General features: G+C 39.3%; 1 protein-coding gene and 1 pseudogene across 1 annotated transcript in view; one reads left to right on the top strand and one right to left on the bottom strand.

The window, feature by feature from the left end:
- Positions 1–18,507, top strand: part of Ireb2 (iron responsive element binding protein 2) — a 50,926-nt gene that overhangs the window by 25,561 nt on the left and 6,858 nt on the right. The window contains exons 9-17 of the mRNA XM_010619470.3: positions 1,549–1,720; positions 4,105–4,202; positions 6,253–6,369; positions 12,886–13,045; positions 13,991–14,126; positions 15,201–15,285; positions 15,819–15,975; positions 16,276–16,400; positions 18,109–18,213. Of these exons, the coding sequence (XP_010617772.1) occupies positions 1,549–1,720; positions 4,105–4,202; positions 6,253–6,369; positions 12,886–13,045; positions 13,991–14,126; positions 15,201–15,285; positions 15,819–15,975; positions 16,276–16,400; positions 18,109–18,213 (1,155 nt within the window). The remainder of the gene's footprint in view (positions 1–1,548; positions 1,721–4,104; positions 4,203–6,252; positions 6,370–12,885; positions 13,046–13,990; positions 14,127–15,200; positions 15,286–15,818; positions 15,976–16,275; positions 16,401–18,108; positions 18,214–18,507) is intronic.
- LOC104859000 lies at positions 8,229–11,165 on the bottom strand (annotated as a pseudogene).

The raw sequence follows: 18,507 nt of genomic DNA, 5'->3' as shown, positions 1-18,507 counted from the left end.
ATGGGTGGCACATGCCTGAGACTGAGGCAGGAAGATTGCTGTAAGTTCAAGCCAGCTTGAATTAAAAAAAAAAAAAGGACTCTAGAAATGTGATAGTATCAAATTTTTCTGTTCGCTGCTTTCACATTTCTTTGATTAAGTCCTCCCCCCTGCCCCGGTACTGGGGCTTGAACTCGGGTCTTTGCTCTGGAACCACTGAGCTAAATCCCCAGCCTTAGTCCTTTGTTTTTATATGCTTTTACCTAGAAAGTACTCCACCTGTAATTTCAGTTTGGATCCCAGTGTCTTAGCATTTTGGTTAAATTACTGGTCTGAGAACTTTCAGGATACTCCACAGGAAAAGAAAATGTGAATGCCTCACTCTCTGCAGTTGGTATTGATTCTTCTTTAATTAGGAAATAATTTGGCTTCTTAGGGAAGTGATTGATCCAGTGGATGGTGCCAAAGATCAAATAAGTTGAGAATTGCAGGATTATTCCTAAAGGAAAAGGAATACCCTGTTTTGTTTTTAGAAAAATCAATTCTATAGACATCTTGAAAATTAATGCTGCTATTTAGACCTGTATGGCTGTTTTTTCTTAAAACTGCTGTGTGTGTATTTGACATCTTAGCCTGCTGTCAGGAACTTTTAGCCTATTATGTATATTTACATTTATTGTACATATTTTTTGAAGTTCTGTTCTATTCATCTTTACAGGATTAATCACATGTTGTTTTCCCAAATACATACTGTGGTACCTTAATAATTTATGAAGGCAGCATTTGACTTACTATGTCTAATCTCTATTTCTCATATTCTCGAACATATAAATAAATGTCTTTCTTTAAGGTTTGAGTTTCTACACTTAGTAGAGAGAGAGCACACATGCACGCACGTGCGTGCATGGGTTAAGAGCACTTTTACAGTGTTAGGACTCAACGTTATTCGTAGGCTGAGGGCTGGTTCACTCAGCCTCATCCTGGGCACTCTTCCCAGACCCATCTGAGACCACTTCACAATTTCGGAAAGAGGAGTAATTGTGCTGGTTAAGTAGTAACTAAGAATAAGTAGTAACTAAGAATAATAATTTTAGAGAGAAGTTTGAAACAGCATGTTAAATTTTGCCAAAATGGAATTTACCTATAACTAAATAATGCTGTAAATATTTGGGTTAGTAGTTGTGATTTGAAGAGTTTGTATAGCCAGCACATAGTTTTAACCTAAAGTGTTATCCAGTGTATTAGTATTGCATTTCCTTAAATCCAAGAGACCATCGGTGGTTGAAAGCGCCCTTGTTTTCGTGGGCTGCTAAGAAAGGAAAGGGCTGTCAACTAAAGAGGCTGCATTCTAAATTCCCCTGGTTTCAGAGACAGTACATGGAACAGCAGCCACATGGAGCTTTGAGTCCCTTCTTTCCCTAGTTAACAGTGACATTGTTTCCCATGAACCATGAAGTATCTCAGCTCCCTCGCTGTTGCTGTTATTAGAAATTAGGTTTTACAGTTTTTAGGAAATCCATGCTAATATTCTTGTTAATTTTGTTTGTTTCTATATATCCCTTTATACAGCACCTCAGGCAAGTAGGAGTAGCTGGAAAGTTTGTAGAGTTTTTTGGAAGTGGAGTTTCACAATTATCTGTTGTTGATCGAACTACAATAGCAAACATGTGTCCAGAATATGGTGCTATCCTCAGTTTTTTCCCTGTTGACAATGTGACATTAAAACATTTGGAACATACAGGTAAGAGGGTATATGATCATCTGAAGAAACATGTTACCTTTCTGATGTGTCTTTTTGACAATATTTTACAGTAAATTATATCATACATGTTAATATTAATGAGATTATCTAATTTTGAATGTGTCTCTCAGACTGTATCAGTAAAGAGTTTGTGTCCTTGAAACACAGGTCCTTTTGATACATTGACAATGATTTAAAGTAATTATTGATGCTGTCACCAGCTTGCCTGAGTCCTTGCTTTAGTGATCATGGAAACTGAAGCAACGGTATGAACTTATAGGAAACTCTAATTGGAAAGTAAGAAAAATAAGGAGAGCACCACTCTAACAAAGGAACATACGAGGATAACCAAAAGGGCTGGAGATGTAGCTCAGTTGTCCCACTGCCTGTCGCAATGGCAAGGGCCCGAGTTCGATCAACAGTACCAAAAAAAAAAGGATAAGCAAAGACTTTGGTCTGAGGACCAAAAGCTGTTCATAAAAGCATGACAGCAGTCACATGGGTGCCACCACGATGGGCTAAGGTCTGCTGATCATTATCTCTGTCCTGATGTCCCAGCTCCCAAGGAACCCTGTTGGCTTGAACGGCAATGTGGTTCCCAGGAGATGGCCCTCCGTAGGGGCCGTCTATCTCCAAGGCTCTGCTGGAGTCCCAGGCAACCCTAGATTTTAGGGTATCGCTGGATATCCCTGAATATCTGTTGGTGTTCTCAGTCTTCAAGGGTAAGCTGCGTGAATTTAGGGCTAATCAGCCTTGTTTTGCCAAAGTGATTAACATCCTTTATGAAAAGTTTTAAGGTAACAAAGGTTAAGCTTTTTTACCTGTTGGCATCTATAGGTCCAAATGAATCTTGGTTTTCAGCAAAGAACACTTTTAAGTCTCTTTCTGCCTCAAAACACAAATGATACTTTTAGTGAGTGACAGGTTAAGGGCCCAGGGGTGAGTTTGCCCTCTTGTCCCTGCAGTGTTCTCTGAGAACCACTGACCTGACCTCACTTATCTGCTCCTGCTCTGGGGATCCACTGTCTTGGATGTCAGCCTGGAGTATGTTCTCCACTGCTCACTGCACAGCAGGTGGAGGAGCCAGATGAGAGTGTAAGAATCAGAGCTCTTTTCAAGGACAAAGAAGCACAGATGTACCAAAAGAAGCATAGGATAACAGGTTCCACATCTTTTTGTAGCCTAATGAACTAGGACCCTTGATCATTCTTCCATTGGCTGTTCAAAATATAAACTATCTGCAAATCAAAATGTGTTGATATTTATTTTAAGTTTTTAGTTTTCAGTGGTACTTGGGATTGAACCCAAGGTCTTTGCATTAAGTTACACCCCCAGCCCTCTTTTCATTTTTTGAGACAAGGTCTCAGTGAGTCACTAAACTGCCAGATTGGGCTTTACCATTTGGTCCTTCTGCATCAGTCTCTCTTGTTGGGCTTTTAGAAGTGTGCCACTGTGCCAGCTAGGATGTGTTGATGTTTCATAAGACTGCTATTTAAAAAGTAGGCCTGATAGCACATGACTGTCAACCCAGCACTTGGGGAGGTTTCAAGCAGGAGGATCACATGTTTGAGTCTAGCCTGAGTGACTTAGCAAGAGCCAGTCTCAAAATATTAAAAAAAGGACTGAGGATGTAGTCCAGTGTGAAGGCTCAGCATTCAGTGTCCAGTATAATCGTCCCAAAAGTAGTCCTCTATAATTGTTTATCCTTTGCTTCTGTGAATAGATCGTGGCTGAGGTACTTACCTCTAATCAAAGATACATTAGGGAGGGTGTTTAATAGTCTTCAATTTGGGGGCACATTATTATAAATAAATGAAATAAATGGCAAATAGATGATAATCATAGGAAACCCTGGAAGGAGTATGGACCCCACAAATGTAAAACTTTCTCATGTCTGGATTTTGGCTGATGGAACAGTGGAGAGATAAATGGTTACAGGTGTTATCTTTATTTACATGTTAATCTAGTTAGAATATCAAGTGATCTGTTGCTGCGTGACAAATCATCCTAAAATTCAGTGGCTTAGAACAGCAGCCATCATGAATTGCCTTGTAGTTCAGTGGGTCACTCACAGGATGTCTCTGTGTCATGTCTGGGCCTTCCACTGCAAGGTCTGAACGTCAGGGCCTGGAGTCCTGAAGCCTGGCAGTGAATGCTGGCCATCACCTGGGGACACAGCTGGCGCTGTCAGCACAACCATATGTGCCACTGAAGTTTCTGAAAGCCTGGGCTTTCTAGATGTGGTTTCTCAAGGGAAGGGGTGGGGAGGAGAGAGAGAGAAAGTAAATACCTAAGTACTGGTTTGCTCCTCATCTTGAGAATTTTGTACACTTAACCCTCAAGACTTGAGACTTTCTTAATAGATTTTTGTTGTTCCCTTTTAGGTTTTGACAAAGCCAAACTCAAGTCAGTGGAAACATACCTTAAAGCTGTGAAATTATTTCGCAATGATGAGAATTCTTCAGAGCCCGAATACTCCCAGGTATATACAAATAACCCTACTAATAAGAGTTAGAAATGTAAACTCTGACACCTAACCACTTGAATTTGAATTCTAAGATTTATTAACTGTATAACTGTGGGCATCTTAGCCTTTCTGCCTCAGTTTCCTCTTTAAAATAAAATAGCTAAAGCTGGGCATGGTGGTACATGCCTGTAATCCCAGCACTCAGAAGGCTGAGGCAGGAGGATTGCTGTGAGTTCAAGACGAGCCTGGGCTACATAGTGAGTTCCAGGTCAGTCTCAACTACATAGTGAAGCTCTGTCTCAAATTTTTTAAAAAAAAAAAAAAAAAATCTACTCATAGGAGTTTCGTTTTGTTTTGTTTTGTTTTTGAGACAGGGTCTCTATGTAGTACAGAGTGGCCTCAAACTTGTTGCAAATCTTTTACGTTCTCATCATTTTCTGATCCTTTTGACTTCCATTGAATCTAGTACTTTGTTACATTTTAAAAAAAGGAAAAAATGGAAAGAAAAATTAAAAGGAAAAATTGGGATATTAGGGTACAATGAAATAAATTTGCCTAATTTTAAAACCCTGACATATTAAGGAATAAAACAAAAACTCATCAGGTGTTTATTTCAGAAGAAACTCCTTAATGCACCGTTAGGAGAGAGTAGGTCACCTGAGTCCATTAAATGGCAGTGGAAGGAAAGTTGATAGATGAGTCAGAATAAACAGGGCTGTTCAATAATAATGGAAGCTATTGTTTTTATGTGGTGCCAAAAATGAAACTGTTCAACAGCTATAACCAGTGGTACTGAGCTATCCATCCAGTGTTGTCTTTATTTGTGGTTTGATAGTATTGTCAGACTAGGAATGCTGAAGAAACAATGGTTTTAGTTTTGCTGAAGAATGACCTTATTCGTGGACAGCTTTCCTAACAAGCAGTTAGTAACTTTTATCAGGTGTTAACATCTGTTTCAGGAACATGGCAGTATGTTTACATGTCAGAAGTTTTGTTTAATTCTATAGTATTTCTAAATTGATTTGTTAAAGTAAATTTAGCAAATGGAAAAACAAATAATGACACCATGAGGGAAAGAAAGTTTTGAATTGGTTACCCACGTAAAATAGACAAAGGAAATAGTAAAAATAAATAGAAAACTAGTTGAGAAGTGAGATTTAACAAACATAATGCCTGAACCAAAGAACAGAAAGCCTGTTGAACGGGAAGGAACCTGGCTGGAAGACCTGGAGTCACTGCTGTGTCCTGCAGTGCCTTCTGTTGACGAAGCTTCCTGTCCTGCAACCTAACAAGAAAAATGTTGACCACACATTACCTCCATGATCTGAGAGCAAAGAAAGGTTGAATTTTTTCCCCCATAGTGGGGATTAAATATGGAGAACACTGAGTTATATCTCCAGCCCTTGTTTTAAATCTTATGTTAAGGCAGGATCTTCCTAAATTGCCCAAGCTGGCCTCAAGACTTGCAGACCTCCTGCCTCAGTCTCCTCTAAGTATCTGGAATAACAGTCATATGCCAACACACACACCTGGAACGAATTTTTTTTTTGTTCGTTCATTCATTCATTCACTCAATATTGGTTTTTTTGAGACAGGGTCTCACTATGTAGCCTTGGCTGGTCTCAAACTCACAGCGATCCCTCCTGCCTCAGCCTCCTGAGTGCTCGGATTACAGGCAAATTTTATGTAAATTATATAGTTGGTGTTAGAGAAGTTTGATTACATACTGATCTGTTTGTCTTGCTTTTAGTAAATTTGTTTAATAAATTTAAGTAGGCTTAAAGTATTTCTAGGGGATGGTTTCGTTATTAAAATAAATTGCAGGTGGCACACACCTATAATCCGAGCACTTGGGAGGCCAAGGCAGGAGGATCTGTGGGTTTGAAGCCAACCTGGGCTACGTAGTGAATTCAAAGGCAGCCTCAACTACATAGCAAGACCCTGTGTCAAAACACATAAACACACAAATTACATTCAAATAAATGTAAATATACCTATTCTGCTACAGAAAGCAATGCTTGAATTGGAATCTGTGCCTAGAAACTTGGTTGCTTTTCTTCCTCAGGTGATCCAGATTAATCTGAATTCAATAGTTCCATCAGTCAGTGGTCCCAAGAGACCCCAGGATAGAGTTGCTGTGACAGATATGAAAAATGATTTCCAGGCTTGCTTAAGTGAAAAGGTAAATTGTTTATTGTCACTTTTATGTGTCACCAGGTTTTATGCTCCATAGTAAAGAACCACAAGTTTACAAGATTGACCTGCAGCTGACCTACCTCTTTTGATTTGGTTTTTGGGTTTTTGGGTTTTTGGGTTGTTTTGTTTCGTGTGGTTTTTTTGGGTTTTTTTGTTTTATTTTTGTGGGGCGGGTGGTACTGGGAATAGAACTCATCCTTGTGCTTGCTAGGCATTTGCTGTGCCACTGAGCTATATCCCCAGCCCTTGACCTACCTCTTTTGGTTTGGTTTGGTTTTTTTTGAGACAGGATAGTTAGGCTGGCCTTGAACTCACTATGTAGCCCTGGCTGGCATGCCCACCACTTGGTTTTTTGTTTTTTGTTTTTTGTTTTTTTTCCAACCTATGGCCTCGCTGTGAATCCTAGGCTAGACTTGAAACCTGTGGTTCAAACAGTCCTCATACCACAGCTGCTGCCCTTTCTGGGATTGTAGGTGTGTGCTACTGTGCTTTATATTATGGCACACACCAGCAGGCACGTTTTGTCTTCTGATGTGTCAGTCATTTGGTGAGCTGATTCCCAGCTCTGCTGTGAAGGTCAGAGGTTGACTATGTTTAAATTACAATTTAAAAGATCAGCATTGAGTTTTGTTTTGTTTTGTTTTTTTAAAGGGTAGGAAAAATTTATTGAGGGAAAGAAAGTTCTATGGGAGACAGAAAAGGGGACCAAGGGAGACTGGAAAGTGGGTTGCCAACCCGAAGATATTTTGTACAGCAAAGCCATGTGGTGAGAGTACAAAGTGGGACAGAACTCTTAAGACCCAATGGAAAATGACAAGGTGGGCATAAGGGGGGCAAACCATGACCAACCAATAAGATTGCAAGTACAGTCACCCAGGTAATATTGATTAAATGGGGGAGCATGTCACCTAGCAAGTGTACAAGGACTTTCAGTAAGGCATTAGAAGGGATATTTCCTGGAAAATCTGGGTTAAGACCCTGCCGCTCTCCAGGTTATTGAAACCTATTTAGAATATCAGTCATTGCTATTTATCCCCAGGGGAAGCACAAAGGTGTAGTAGTTCCTCTTCTTTTACACTTCTGGCCTTCAGTGAATGTGTCTTGATTGTCCTCCATGTTGACTCCTTGCTGTGTTGGCTCCTTGAGGGTGGCCCGTCTTAACTGCCTATAAGATATCTAATTAACTTACCTATGTGCAGTATTTCCCCCTCTGAAGAAGTACCCCTAACTGCTATGAGGGGGCAAAGGGCAAAGACAGCTCTGGCTACTTCCAGCTGAAGAGGGTTGTAGTTGTGATCAGCAGTTAGAGTTTCTCTGCAGAGCACCTATCTACCTGGCATCGTCATTTTGGTAGCTGCGTAGCTTTTAAGTCTGGAGGAGACAAAGCCAAAGAAACAGTTAAGAATGCATGGGCCGAATTATAAGGTCAGCAGAATTGCTATGAATATAGCCCACAGAGAGTGTAAGGAGAAGGTCCAGGGGACTTCATAACCCAACATAGAAGTCGTGTAATTTAGCAGTTTTGAGCTGTTTTCAAGGTTGATCTGATAGATCCCAGTAAAAGAGTCTAGCACATTTGTCATTGGTTCCATTTGTATGACCACTTGGAGTTTGGCAGCCTCTAGGCAAGAATAAACAAAACTTTTAAGAAATTAGAGTATGCATAATCTAAGCATGAGCACACTAGAATGAAAGGGCAGGTTGGGGAGAAAGTCACACTTAGAAATTAAAATAGTGATTAAACCTGCTGATGGAGTATATCTATAAGTCTGATATTTTGTTGTATGTCTCTAGTTGTTTTTGTTTTTGTTTTTAACTTATATGCAGTTAATTTATTAAGAGAAACAACTTGAGTCTTGTTCACAGCTGGCGACCATGGCACCCTCCCTTCCTGTGGGTGCTGTCGGAAGGGATGGGAGTAACATCCTCAATCCTCCTGATCTTCATCGCCAAGCGAGCAAGGGCTCTGAGGGCTGACTCATCAGTCCTGTTTCCTCCTGTGGCCCGGAGTTTGATATGAAGGGCAGTGATGCCCACCCAACTCCTTGCACCTCTGGGCCACATCCTGGGCAGCCAACATGGCAGCATATGGGGAGGATTCATCTCGATTAGCCTTTACCTTCATCCCACCGGTTACACGGCAGATGGTTTCCTTGCCAGAAAGATCAGTTACATGGACGAAAGTATCATTGAAGGATACAAAGATGTGACAGACACCAAATACATTCTCCCCTTCAGCCACCTGAGGCCTGAAACTGATCACCTGTTCTTCCTTCTTTTCCTCCCCCTTGCAAGGTGCCCTTTCTGCAGGGTGTCTCCAGGCTCAGTTACTGGAAAGAGTAGTCTCTCTAGTTTTAGCTGTAAGATAAGAGACAATGTGAAGAACAACTTTCGCTAAGCAATATAATTCTAGTTGAATTCATACAGATTTTACCATAATTTTTTCCTAATGATCCATAACCATGGTCAGCTACTGGTAGAGCTGGAAACTGCCAGAAGGTGTCAGTGACTGGAGCCCCTTTTTATATCTAACTTTATTACTATGGCATTATTTTATACCTCTTTTGGTTATTCTTTTCTTTTAGGTGTTTAAGACCAAGTTAAAGTGAGACCTGTGTTAACCAACATGAACCTCTTGCTATCTATCAAGGTCTGTTAAGTCTCTTCAGGCATTATTTTAGAACCATACATAGAGCCTCTCAGCTTCTCTGTCAGTGTCAGTCATCAGGATGGGTCATGGCCTTGATTGACCATGTTGCTTTCAGTGAAGACGTGGGAGATTTTTCCCTCATGGTGACCTTCTTTTGGCATACAGTATATTTATCCTCTGGTGCCCAGTAATCTCCCTGCTCAGGAGGTTGAGTGACTTACCAAAGATGAAGGATCCTGTAGGAAAGGTTCCTTTGTGTCCTGGATCTTGTAGACCTTGCGGGGCCAGGGCCAAAATATTGGCTGTTCTCATAGCCCAGTTACCTTTCTAGTTTTGGGCACCAAACTTTAATTGTTGAACACCCAGAAGACAAGATCAGTGACATTAGTAGCTTGACTGTTACAATTTTATCTGGACATTAAGCACTTTGAAGTATAAAGTACAATCAGATGGGCTGTTATTTCTTATGAAGCATAGTTGTTCTAGTAGTTGAACCCTTGTAGAATGTTAACAGAAAATAGTTATAGAGAAAGTTAAGATCAACAGCCACACATTAAAAAAAAAAGCCACACATAGTATTTTAGCATGACAATCATGATAACATTTTCTTTGTAACATTTAAGTGTTCATCTTAGTATGAAATAGTCTTTCAGTCAAACACTCCATCTGGTCACAGAACTAAATGACATAAAGAAAACTCTTATTTGTTATTCTTTAGTAGGATGCCATCTAAGGAGAACATACATACTGGCCTATAAATGTACCTTAGGAGTTCATAATGTCTAACCTCTAATTTTATTTTGTGACGTTGTTTTGACTGCTTGGCAACTGAGCATCCCTAAGCATGATGATGCATATAGCACATAAATCACATAAGTTTTTAAGAAAACAATTATTTGACTGGTTATCTCATGCTGGTTTGACATGTATCTCTTATCACAAGGAGCCTGGAGTGCAAGAAAGGCAGATACCTGCGTCAAAAAGATCATTACCATAAACAGTATCCTAGAGGACTTGTACACCCAGAAGGCACGAATATATATACCATGAAATAACAATGAGTATCAGTTACATGAAACCCTTTGTCCTTTAATTTTTTGTGCCAAGAGCATTTTAAATAAAACCTTATTGTTTTACCATAGAAAACTTGGCCATTTGACCATGACCAATGTATACATATCACAGTAATATGTTTAGCAGTGTATTTTCCACAAGGCTATGGAAGTTATTGGGGTCCCCCTTGTGAACAAAGACAGGAATAGATTTTTCCCAGGCAGCTGCTCCTTTATTTACCAAGGAGAGTCTGTCCAGTAGTTTTCCTAAGCCCAAAAGTCTTTTTCTTTTAATTATCTTAACAGAGTTTTGGAGAGCCAGATCATAACAATTAGCACATTATTTTTGACCCATGAAAGATTCCTTTATTATATATAGACAACAATATGTACTGTATTTGTAAAACCAGTTGACATTATTTGGATCATATGGCAACCTGGGGAAGCATGTCTTTAATGACATTTATCTATAAGTCAACCTGAGTTATAGGCAAATATCTTTAAAAATTCCAAAATGCCAAAAGGAAAAAAAAATGAAAACAGCTGTACATGTTGTAACAAATGGAACAGACAGACACACACATATAAGACAACTTGTTTCTAAACCTGGGTGCACTAACATATGTTTGGCCAAGTTGAATTATAATCACTTTTATAACTATAATTTATAGTTTATAACTATAAATACTACTAGTCAGAACTTTGTAAATCAGATAAATGGAGATCTCTTGTAATAATCGAAAGGAAAAAATCTACAACTGTGAAAGCAGAAACAGCTTTATGATGGGTTCTAAGCTAACAATTTATCTGGCTGGAATACCCAGCTACACAGGCTTCTCATAGTTGCTTTTATAGCCATTTGTTTGATAGTCACATGTAATTGTTCGCTCTAAAGGGACAGACCATTAAAGGTAATTTTAACTATCTCCAGTGGGGATCCACTCAGGGCAGGTTTGCATGTAGAAGAGCCGAGGTGAACTCTTTGGAGCTAAGTATGAATTCCATGCAGTGAGGGAAGAAGGCCTGCCAAGGCTCCAACCTGCTGTCCTGCAGGTGTCTACCTATGACAGTTTTTCCCATGTTGAAAAGAAAGCAAAAGAAGGTACCCCTGTCTGTCCCTCTTGCTCTGTGCCTAACCTAAGGTGTCCCTTAGACTTTATGTCATCCAATACTAGAGTGGCAAACTAGAGGTGCAAGGAAGTGGCCAGAGTCGGGTTAGCTGTTCTTTTCATTCTCTAATTTCACCTCAGGGCTGAAAGACAAATCTGGACTATAATTTACATTTAATCTTCAAGAGTTTTGGGATTAAACCTAGACCAGTTTTCTGTATGGCCCAGAAATAAGTGAAGGTCAGTTTTTCCCTGGAAGGGTTCTAGGAAAGGGAAACTCATCATTCTGGAAGCTTTGTCTTGAAATCCATCCAGCAGCCACAGAGGAGGGAAGTGCCTTGAACCAAACACTCTGTCCAGTAATCTTGGTGGAAGACCTCCCAAATGATATAGGAGGAAGAGATGTAACTCCCAAACCTGCTAGCTATCTGAAACACGAGTTCATGTTCTCTAAAATCAAAGGATGAATTTTAGGAACAGTGGAGGTTAAAAAATAGGAAAAATTTATTGAGGGAAAGAAAGCTTCTAAGAGAGACAGAAGGGGGACCTGAAAATGGGTTGCCCCAATCAGCATTGAATTTTAGTCACAGTCTCATTTCAGGTGTCGAACAGCCATGTGAGGCTGTGGCTTTTGGATCAGACAGCACGGGTACTGAGTATTTACAGCTTCACAGAAATGGTTGTGGAGAACACTGTGCTGTACCTGGTGGCTTTCCAGAGAGGGGGAAACCACTGCACCATGTAATTGTATTCTGACCATCTGGTAAAATGAAACTGCTGAACAAGTAACTCTTTTGGCTTTAGGAGTTTGCATTTTCTATCCTTGAATCATGGCTTAAATCTTGTCACTTTTTCTGTTCTGTTGAGAGAAGTAGGATTTGGCTTACTTTTCAGAGCCTTTTTATCATTTCTGGACTTTTATTTGGAAAATGTTAAATTTCTACAGAAATACAGTCATGCAGTGAGTTGACATGTGCCTGTCACCCAGCTTTCACACAGACTGACCCGTGGCTGTTCTGGTCTCATCCTACTGCACACACATTGATTGTTCCCAGCAGATCTTCAGAACAGTTTGTGCCATTTCTTAAGAATCACTGTGGGGCCAGGATTTGGTTCAGGTGTTTCGCTGCCTGTCTCGCAAGCACAAGGGCTAGAGTTCGATCCCCATTACCCCCCCCAAAAAAAATCACTGTGAGCAGGAATAGATAGAACAACTGAGCAAATAGAATCTTAGGTTTGGATGGCTGGATTCGCGGGGTGGATAGAAGCTTTGTTTGTGGACACCACCATACTCCCATCGTGGCTGCTCAACTCAGGTGTCAGCTGACTTAGAACTACTTAGTGTTATGGACTTGGGTGTCACAAGCAGTTAGAACTGTGAGGGGGAGCCAAGGATTTAGCTCAGTGATTCTGCCATCTGCCTCATAAGCACAAGGACCAGAGTTCGATCCCTAGTACCCCCCCCCAAAATAAAACTGACGGACTGGGGATTATTTAGCTCAGTGATTCTGCCACCTGCCTCTCAGGCACAAGGACCTGAGTTTGTTCCCCGGTACCCTCCCCTCGCCCCCTGCAAAAAACAACTGAGGGTTATATCGTCAGGTGTCAGGTAGCTGCTGTGTTTTCTGTAGGTCTTTTTTTCTGTACCAATCCATAATACTTACCTTGTGTTTGTCTGTAAATTTGTATAGACTGGATTTAAAGGATTCCAAATTGCAGCTGAAAAACAAAGTGACACCATCTCCATCCATTATGAAGGACGTGACTACCAGCTGACTCATGGGTCTGTGGTCATCGCTGCAGTCATCAGCTGCACCAATAACTGTAACCCGACCGTCATGCTTGCTGCAGGTGGGCCATGGCTTGAAGCCAGGCTTTGTTATCCTAGATTTTTTTGCCTGTTATTTTCATTATCTTTTGCTTAGGTAATACATGAGTATCCATGTCTGTATTTGTATTGATTAGGTCCTAAGGATCCTGAGTTTTATTTAAATTATGAATTTTGTTTTATTGCACAGAAGACAACTTTTTGTAACTATGTCCTTCATGTCTAATAATTTTAGATTGTATCTCTTTTGTTATTTTAGGATAGTCAGCAAATATTTCTTGGTTTTCTAGAAATTTAACATCACATTGCGCTAGAGTCCACTGAGAATTGTGAAAAAAGCAAAAGATTAATAAGAACTGTAAATGAAATCAGTTCTCCTGGACGTTATAGTTCTTTTGTTGTATAAAACTATACATAGTAAATGTTCCATGTCTCTTAGTTTATTATTATGGCACTTAAAAATGGTTTGTCCTTTTTTTGTTTGTGTGCATGATGCCATGTCATCAGCCTGTGCCTAAATAATCTATAGCATGATGGCTAGTATGTGTGGTACCTTTCTTTGGCTTGTTGAGGATTAAAAACCCTGGGCATAACACAGGCTAGGCAAATGCTTTACTAATGAGCAATGTTGCTAATCCTGTTTGTTTTCTTTTCTTTTCTTTTTTAAACTTTTAGGATAGGGTCTCACTATGTTGCCCAGGCTGGCCTTGAACTTGCCATCCTCCTGCCTCACCCAAGTAATTGTGGTTATAAATACACACCACAGTATCCAGCTATCAATTACAGTTTTTTTGATTACAATATTTAATTTAAGTGAAGTAAATCAATAGAATAAAATGGATGAAATAATGATGGTAAACTTAGGAATGTGTATCTTTGGACCCCAGTCTTGCTTGCTTCATTCTCTCATATGAAAAAGGGAAAGAAATGCTGCCATAAAAAAAGGAAATTATTTGTTCCCTGTTCAGGTCTTCTGGCCAAGAAGGCCGTTGAAGCTGGTCTGTGTGTTAAACCTTACATAAGAACAAGTTTATCTCCAGGCAGTGGGATGGTCACGCATTACCTCAGCTCAAGTGGAGTGTTGCCTTATCTTAGCAAGCTCGGGTAAGTGACAGCTACCAGGATTTATATTGACTTTGTTGCACCACCTTTCATATATGTAAAACAGACGGAAATAAAATTATGTTGTGATTCTACTCACTACCTTTCTGTTGCCACAATCTGTGAGGAGGCTGCATATAAGCAAACATTTTCTCAGGCATAGCCAAGCAGCCTGTCACCATGTGGCTCCTTAGATACAGAACAGCCTGTGAACTCTATCCTGGGAGAACTGAGGTGGAAAGACACACCGCACAAGGACAGAAAGTGGCAGTGCCAGTACATGGGATTCCCACACGTGATGTGCAGTTCAGAAAAGAATAAAATCTCCTAACCTGTATTTAGTAAAGGAGTAAATTGTCTTCAGTTTCTGGTTATTGGGTCTCTGACTCCTTGGTTGCATTCTCCCTGAGTGTTCAGAGAAAATAACTTTTCCATTCTTTAGGTAATCAGAATAAAATTGAGGGTAGTTGTGTTTTCAGTGCATATTTTGAAGCATATTCATTTATAAATTGTATTTCTTTTCTTACATATATTCTAGACTTTTTGCTTATTAGAGCAGTAGCTGAAAGTAATTTGGGGGATTATTCTTGTGATCTAAACCTAAATTGCACCACCATGAAATTGCTATCAGGGATTCTTGGATTGATTTGACTGCAGGTTGAAAGATTTACTCCTATCACAGCACCTAGTTGCCTCTTACGGCGTTTGGTAAAATTTGTTGTAGCCAAGCCATCTTGATATTTTGCAGTTTTGCAAACCCTTAGAGTAGAAGTACAGTGGGATTTTTAAAAAATTATGTTGTATTCCCAACAGATACTGCTTGACTTTTCTTGGGTAGTGTGACAAGTTCGGTCGGCCTTTAAGAGCGCATGAAATACCATGGCTTCTGAGAGGTTTGCATTCAGCACCAGGACCATGCCTAAGAATGATTTGATGCTAAAAACACTGAAGAATTAATATATTAGTATAGATTACTCCATGTATCATGATTATTATTAGAGGTGCAAGATAAGCCTTGTTGTCTTTTCATTACAAATACAGTGTGCTCTCTAGTCAATTTCGTATTTTGAAATGCAGGTTTGAAATCGTTGGCTATGGATGTTCGACATGTGTGGGCAATACAGCACCCTTATCAGAAGCAGTTTTAAATGCAGTAAAACAGGTAAAATGTGCAGATTGGTAAGACATCCAAGCGAGTTTTCTTAATTTTCCTGTTACTAAATTATACAAAATATATTGACGTATTTATATTTCTGTTGTCCCTACACCTCTTTGGAAGAATAACTTATGAATCTTAAAATGATTCCAAGAATCTTGTTTTCTTTTTTGGTGGTACTCGGGGTTAAACCAAGGCGTTTGTACTGAGCTACATTCCCCGGCCCCTTTTTACCTTTTTATTTCTGTGAAAAGGTCTCACTAAATTGCTAAGGTTTTTTTAGGCTGGACTGGAACTTAGCAGTCTTCCTGCCTCAGCCTCCAAGAGTGCTAGGATTACAAATGTGTGCCAACACTTTAGGTTTCATTTGTAGATACTTAAGATACGTCTTTGGTAATATGACGATTTACTAAAAGTTTATAGGATTCGTGGTGATAGATTTTTTTGGTTGTCTTGCCTTCAGAACTGTAATATATAAGATCGCTTTTATATGATTGTCTTCAGTTAAATGTACTTATTTGTGTGGTTGTGTTTTTTAGGGTGATTTGGTTGCCTGTGGAATTTTATCCGGAAACAAAAATTTTGAAGGTCGTCTTTGTGACTGTGTTCGTGCCAATTATCTTGCCTCTCCACCCTTAGTGGTGGCTTATGCCATAGCAGGCACGGTGAACATAGATTTCCAGACAGAGCCTTTAGGTATGTTTTCCTGTGTGTGCGTGTGTGTGTGTGTGTGTGTGTGTGCACACACATGCACGTGTATGTGTGCACATCTGTACCTTTTTCTCCTAGAAGTTGTATCTTAAGTGTTTCTGAGATGATCCATTCTTACATTTATTTTACAAGAATTTATATAATCATGAGTAATTACTGGTTTTTGTGTTTGTGAAGACAATAAAACATCCTGTAGATCATTTGTTCTTCTAGCTGCTTAAGCCTGAAGTGCCCTTTTGTTGAATCATTTACTTACTGAATACCACATTAATGTCTTTTAATCAGGTACTAATCCTACTGGCAAGAACATTTACCTGCATGATATATGGCCTACTAGAGAAGAAGTTCATCAAATAGAGGAAGAACATGTTATATTATCCATGTTTAAAACACTAAAAGAAAAGATAGAAGTAAGGATTTTTCTTTTTTAATTTAATAAAACTGCAGTGTCTCATCTTTTATATATCTTACTTTCTGAACAGAACATTAATTTACATTAATTTGAATACACAGTGTTTAATGAGTTATGGTCAGTTTGTGCATGGACTTGCTAATTATAAAGAGTGAGTTAATATGGGAATTGATTTTTACTTTTTGGAAATCATAGCCAACAGTTATACTTGGTATCCTGAATGAGGGCACAGTTATAGAAACTGGGCTGGTTGTTGCTCCCATTCACTTGGCTCAGAATTCAGAAGAAACAAGCAGACAGTAACATTTTTCTTTCACTGATTACCTAGCCAAACCTTTTCCTCTCTAGAGTACTCTGTAATATTTTTTAAGCACATTTTCAGAGATGTTTTCATGCACATATTAGCAATATACATATGGAAACTTTTATTTTGAAAGCAGTATAAATGACAGCAGAAAAAACACTCAATTTGGCAAATCTTTGCGGAGGCCATCAGCCAGGTACTCTTCTAGTTGCTTCTTGGTTTGTTTGTTTGTTGCTTTGTTTGTATTTTGGGTGCTGAAGATTAAATCCAAGCCTTTCACACTGGGCTACTTTTAATTTTCTGTTTTGAGATGTGGTCTCACCATCTTGCCCAGGTTGGGCTTGAACTTAATTTTTCTGCCTCAGCTTCCTAGAGTGCTGGGATTATGGGCCACAGCAGTGAACAAAGCACACAGTTTTCATGGGGAGGAACAGGCAGTGACTGTAAAGAAAATAATTAGGTTAACTACATTTTTTGAGAAGTGAAAAGATCTATAGAAAAAAATGAATTTCATTAAAAGATTAATTATGCAAAATTTTCGAGTAGATTATAGTTTTATATAAATAGTGGGTTGAAGACATGCCATGGAGCATGATCTTAAAGCAAAGGAGTCATCCAAGTTTCTGAGCAGAATGCAAGGCTCTCCAAGTGAAGGGAATGGGCTCTCAGGTCATCAGGAGGGAGTCTTCATGGGTGTGGTATGGCTCAAGAATCAGAATTGGCAGTTAGGCTGTGTGGGACAGGACGTTGGGGGTGGGTGGGGTGGAAGTCCAGAATGCTAGGGGTATCCCCTGAGTTAGATGAAAGGTGAAGCCATGAGAAGATCACTCTAGTATTGTATTCCAGATACTGGAAGGGTTGTAAGAGGGTGAGGTCAGGAAGGCTGAATGAAGATGTCACAAACATGAGAGGTTTTGATGGAATGGACTTTGGGTGGATGTAGTGGAGATGATTGAGATTTTGGATATAGTGTAAAGGCAGAACAAATAGGCAATGTTACAGGACAAGTGTATTGAAAAAGAGATAAAAGGTTTTCTTTGTGATAGCATTCCTGAAGATCAGTGGCCTACCTCAAGATAGTCACAGCATATGTACAGATCTTTTAACATTCTCTAGCTTTTTAAAAATTTTCTTAAACTTTGTAAAGAAGTGTATAAGTTCAGTTTATATTGAAGTTTAACTCTTAAAAGTGTTCCTGAAGATCTGGTGAGCTAGAATTTTTGAGTATGCCTTGAGTACACCTTTATTCTTTATGTCCAAGAAAATGTCATGGTTTCATAGAATGCACTATTTTAGCTTTGTAAGTAGATAAGGGTTTTTTCCCTTTCCAATTTATTCATAAGCCCCTTTATTATTGCTTTTTATCTTTTCTTGGCTCATCAACAAAAACCATTATTCACAGATTGGAAATAAACGATGGAATTCCTTAGAAGCACCAGACTCAGTTTTGTTTCCATGGGACTTAAAGTCTACTTATATCAGATGTCCTTCATTTTTTGACAAACTTGTAAGTAGTTTTATTGGATTTTTTTTTTCCCCCATTAAGTTTCTTGGTATTTTTTAGGTGTACAGTATGGTTACATTCATCATTGGGATCTTGTACCTTTATATAATGTATCTTTTTTCCCATACCCTGCCCACCCTTCACCCCCTCCACCCGTCCCTATTTACAAAGATTTTGTTCCCAGTAATGAATGTAGTTGTACTGTATACCTAGAATGTACCAATAAACTCAATAAAAAGAAAAAAAAAAAGGGTATGGCCTCATTGTGCATCCATTTAGCTGCAGATCCGTAGTTGG

The sequence above is a fragment of the Fukomys damarensis genome, unplaced genomic scaffold, assembly GCF_012274545.1.
Source record: "Fukomys damarensis isolate Sample0158 unplaced genomic scaffold, DMR_v1.0_HiC HiC_scaffold_25, whole genome shotgun sequence".
Taxonomy (NCBI): domain Eukaryota; kingdom Metazoa; phylum Chordata; class Mammalia; order Rodentia; family Bathyergidae; genus Fukomys; species Fukomys damarensis.
The sequence above is the reverse complement of the archived record's forward strand: the minus strand, read 5'-3'. Positions and strand labels throughout refer to the sequence as shown.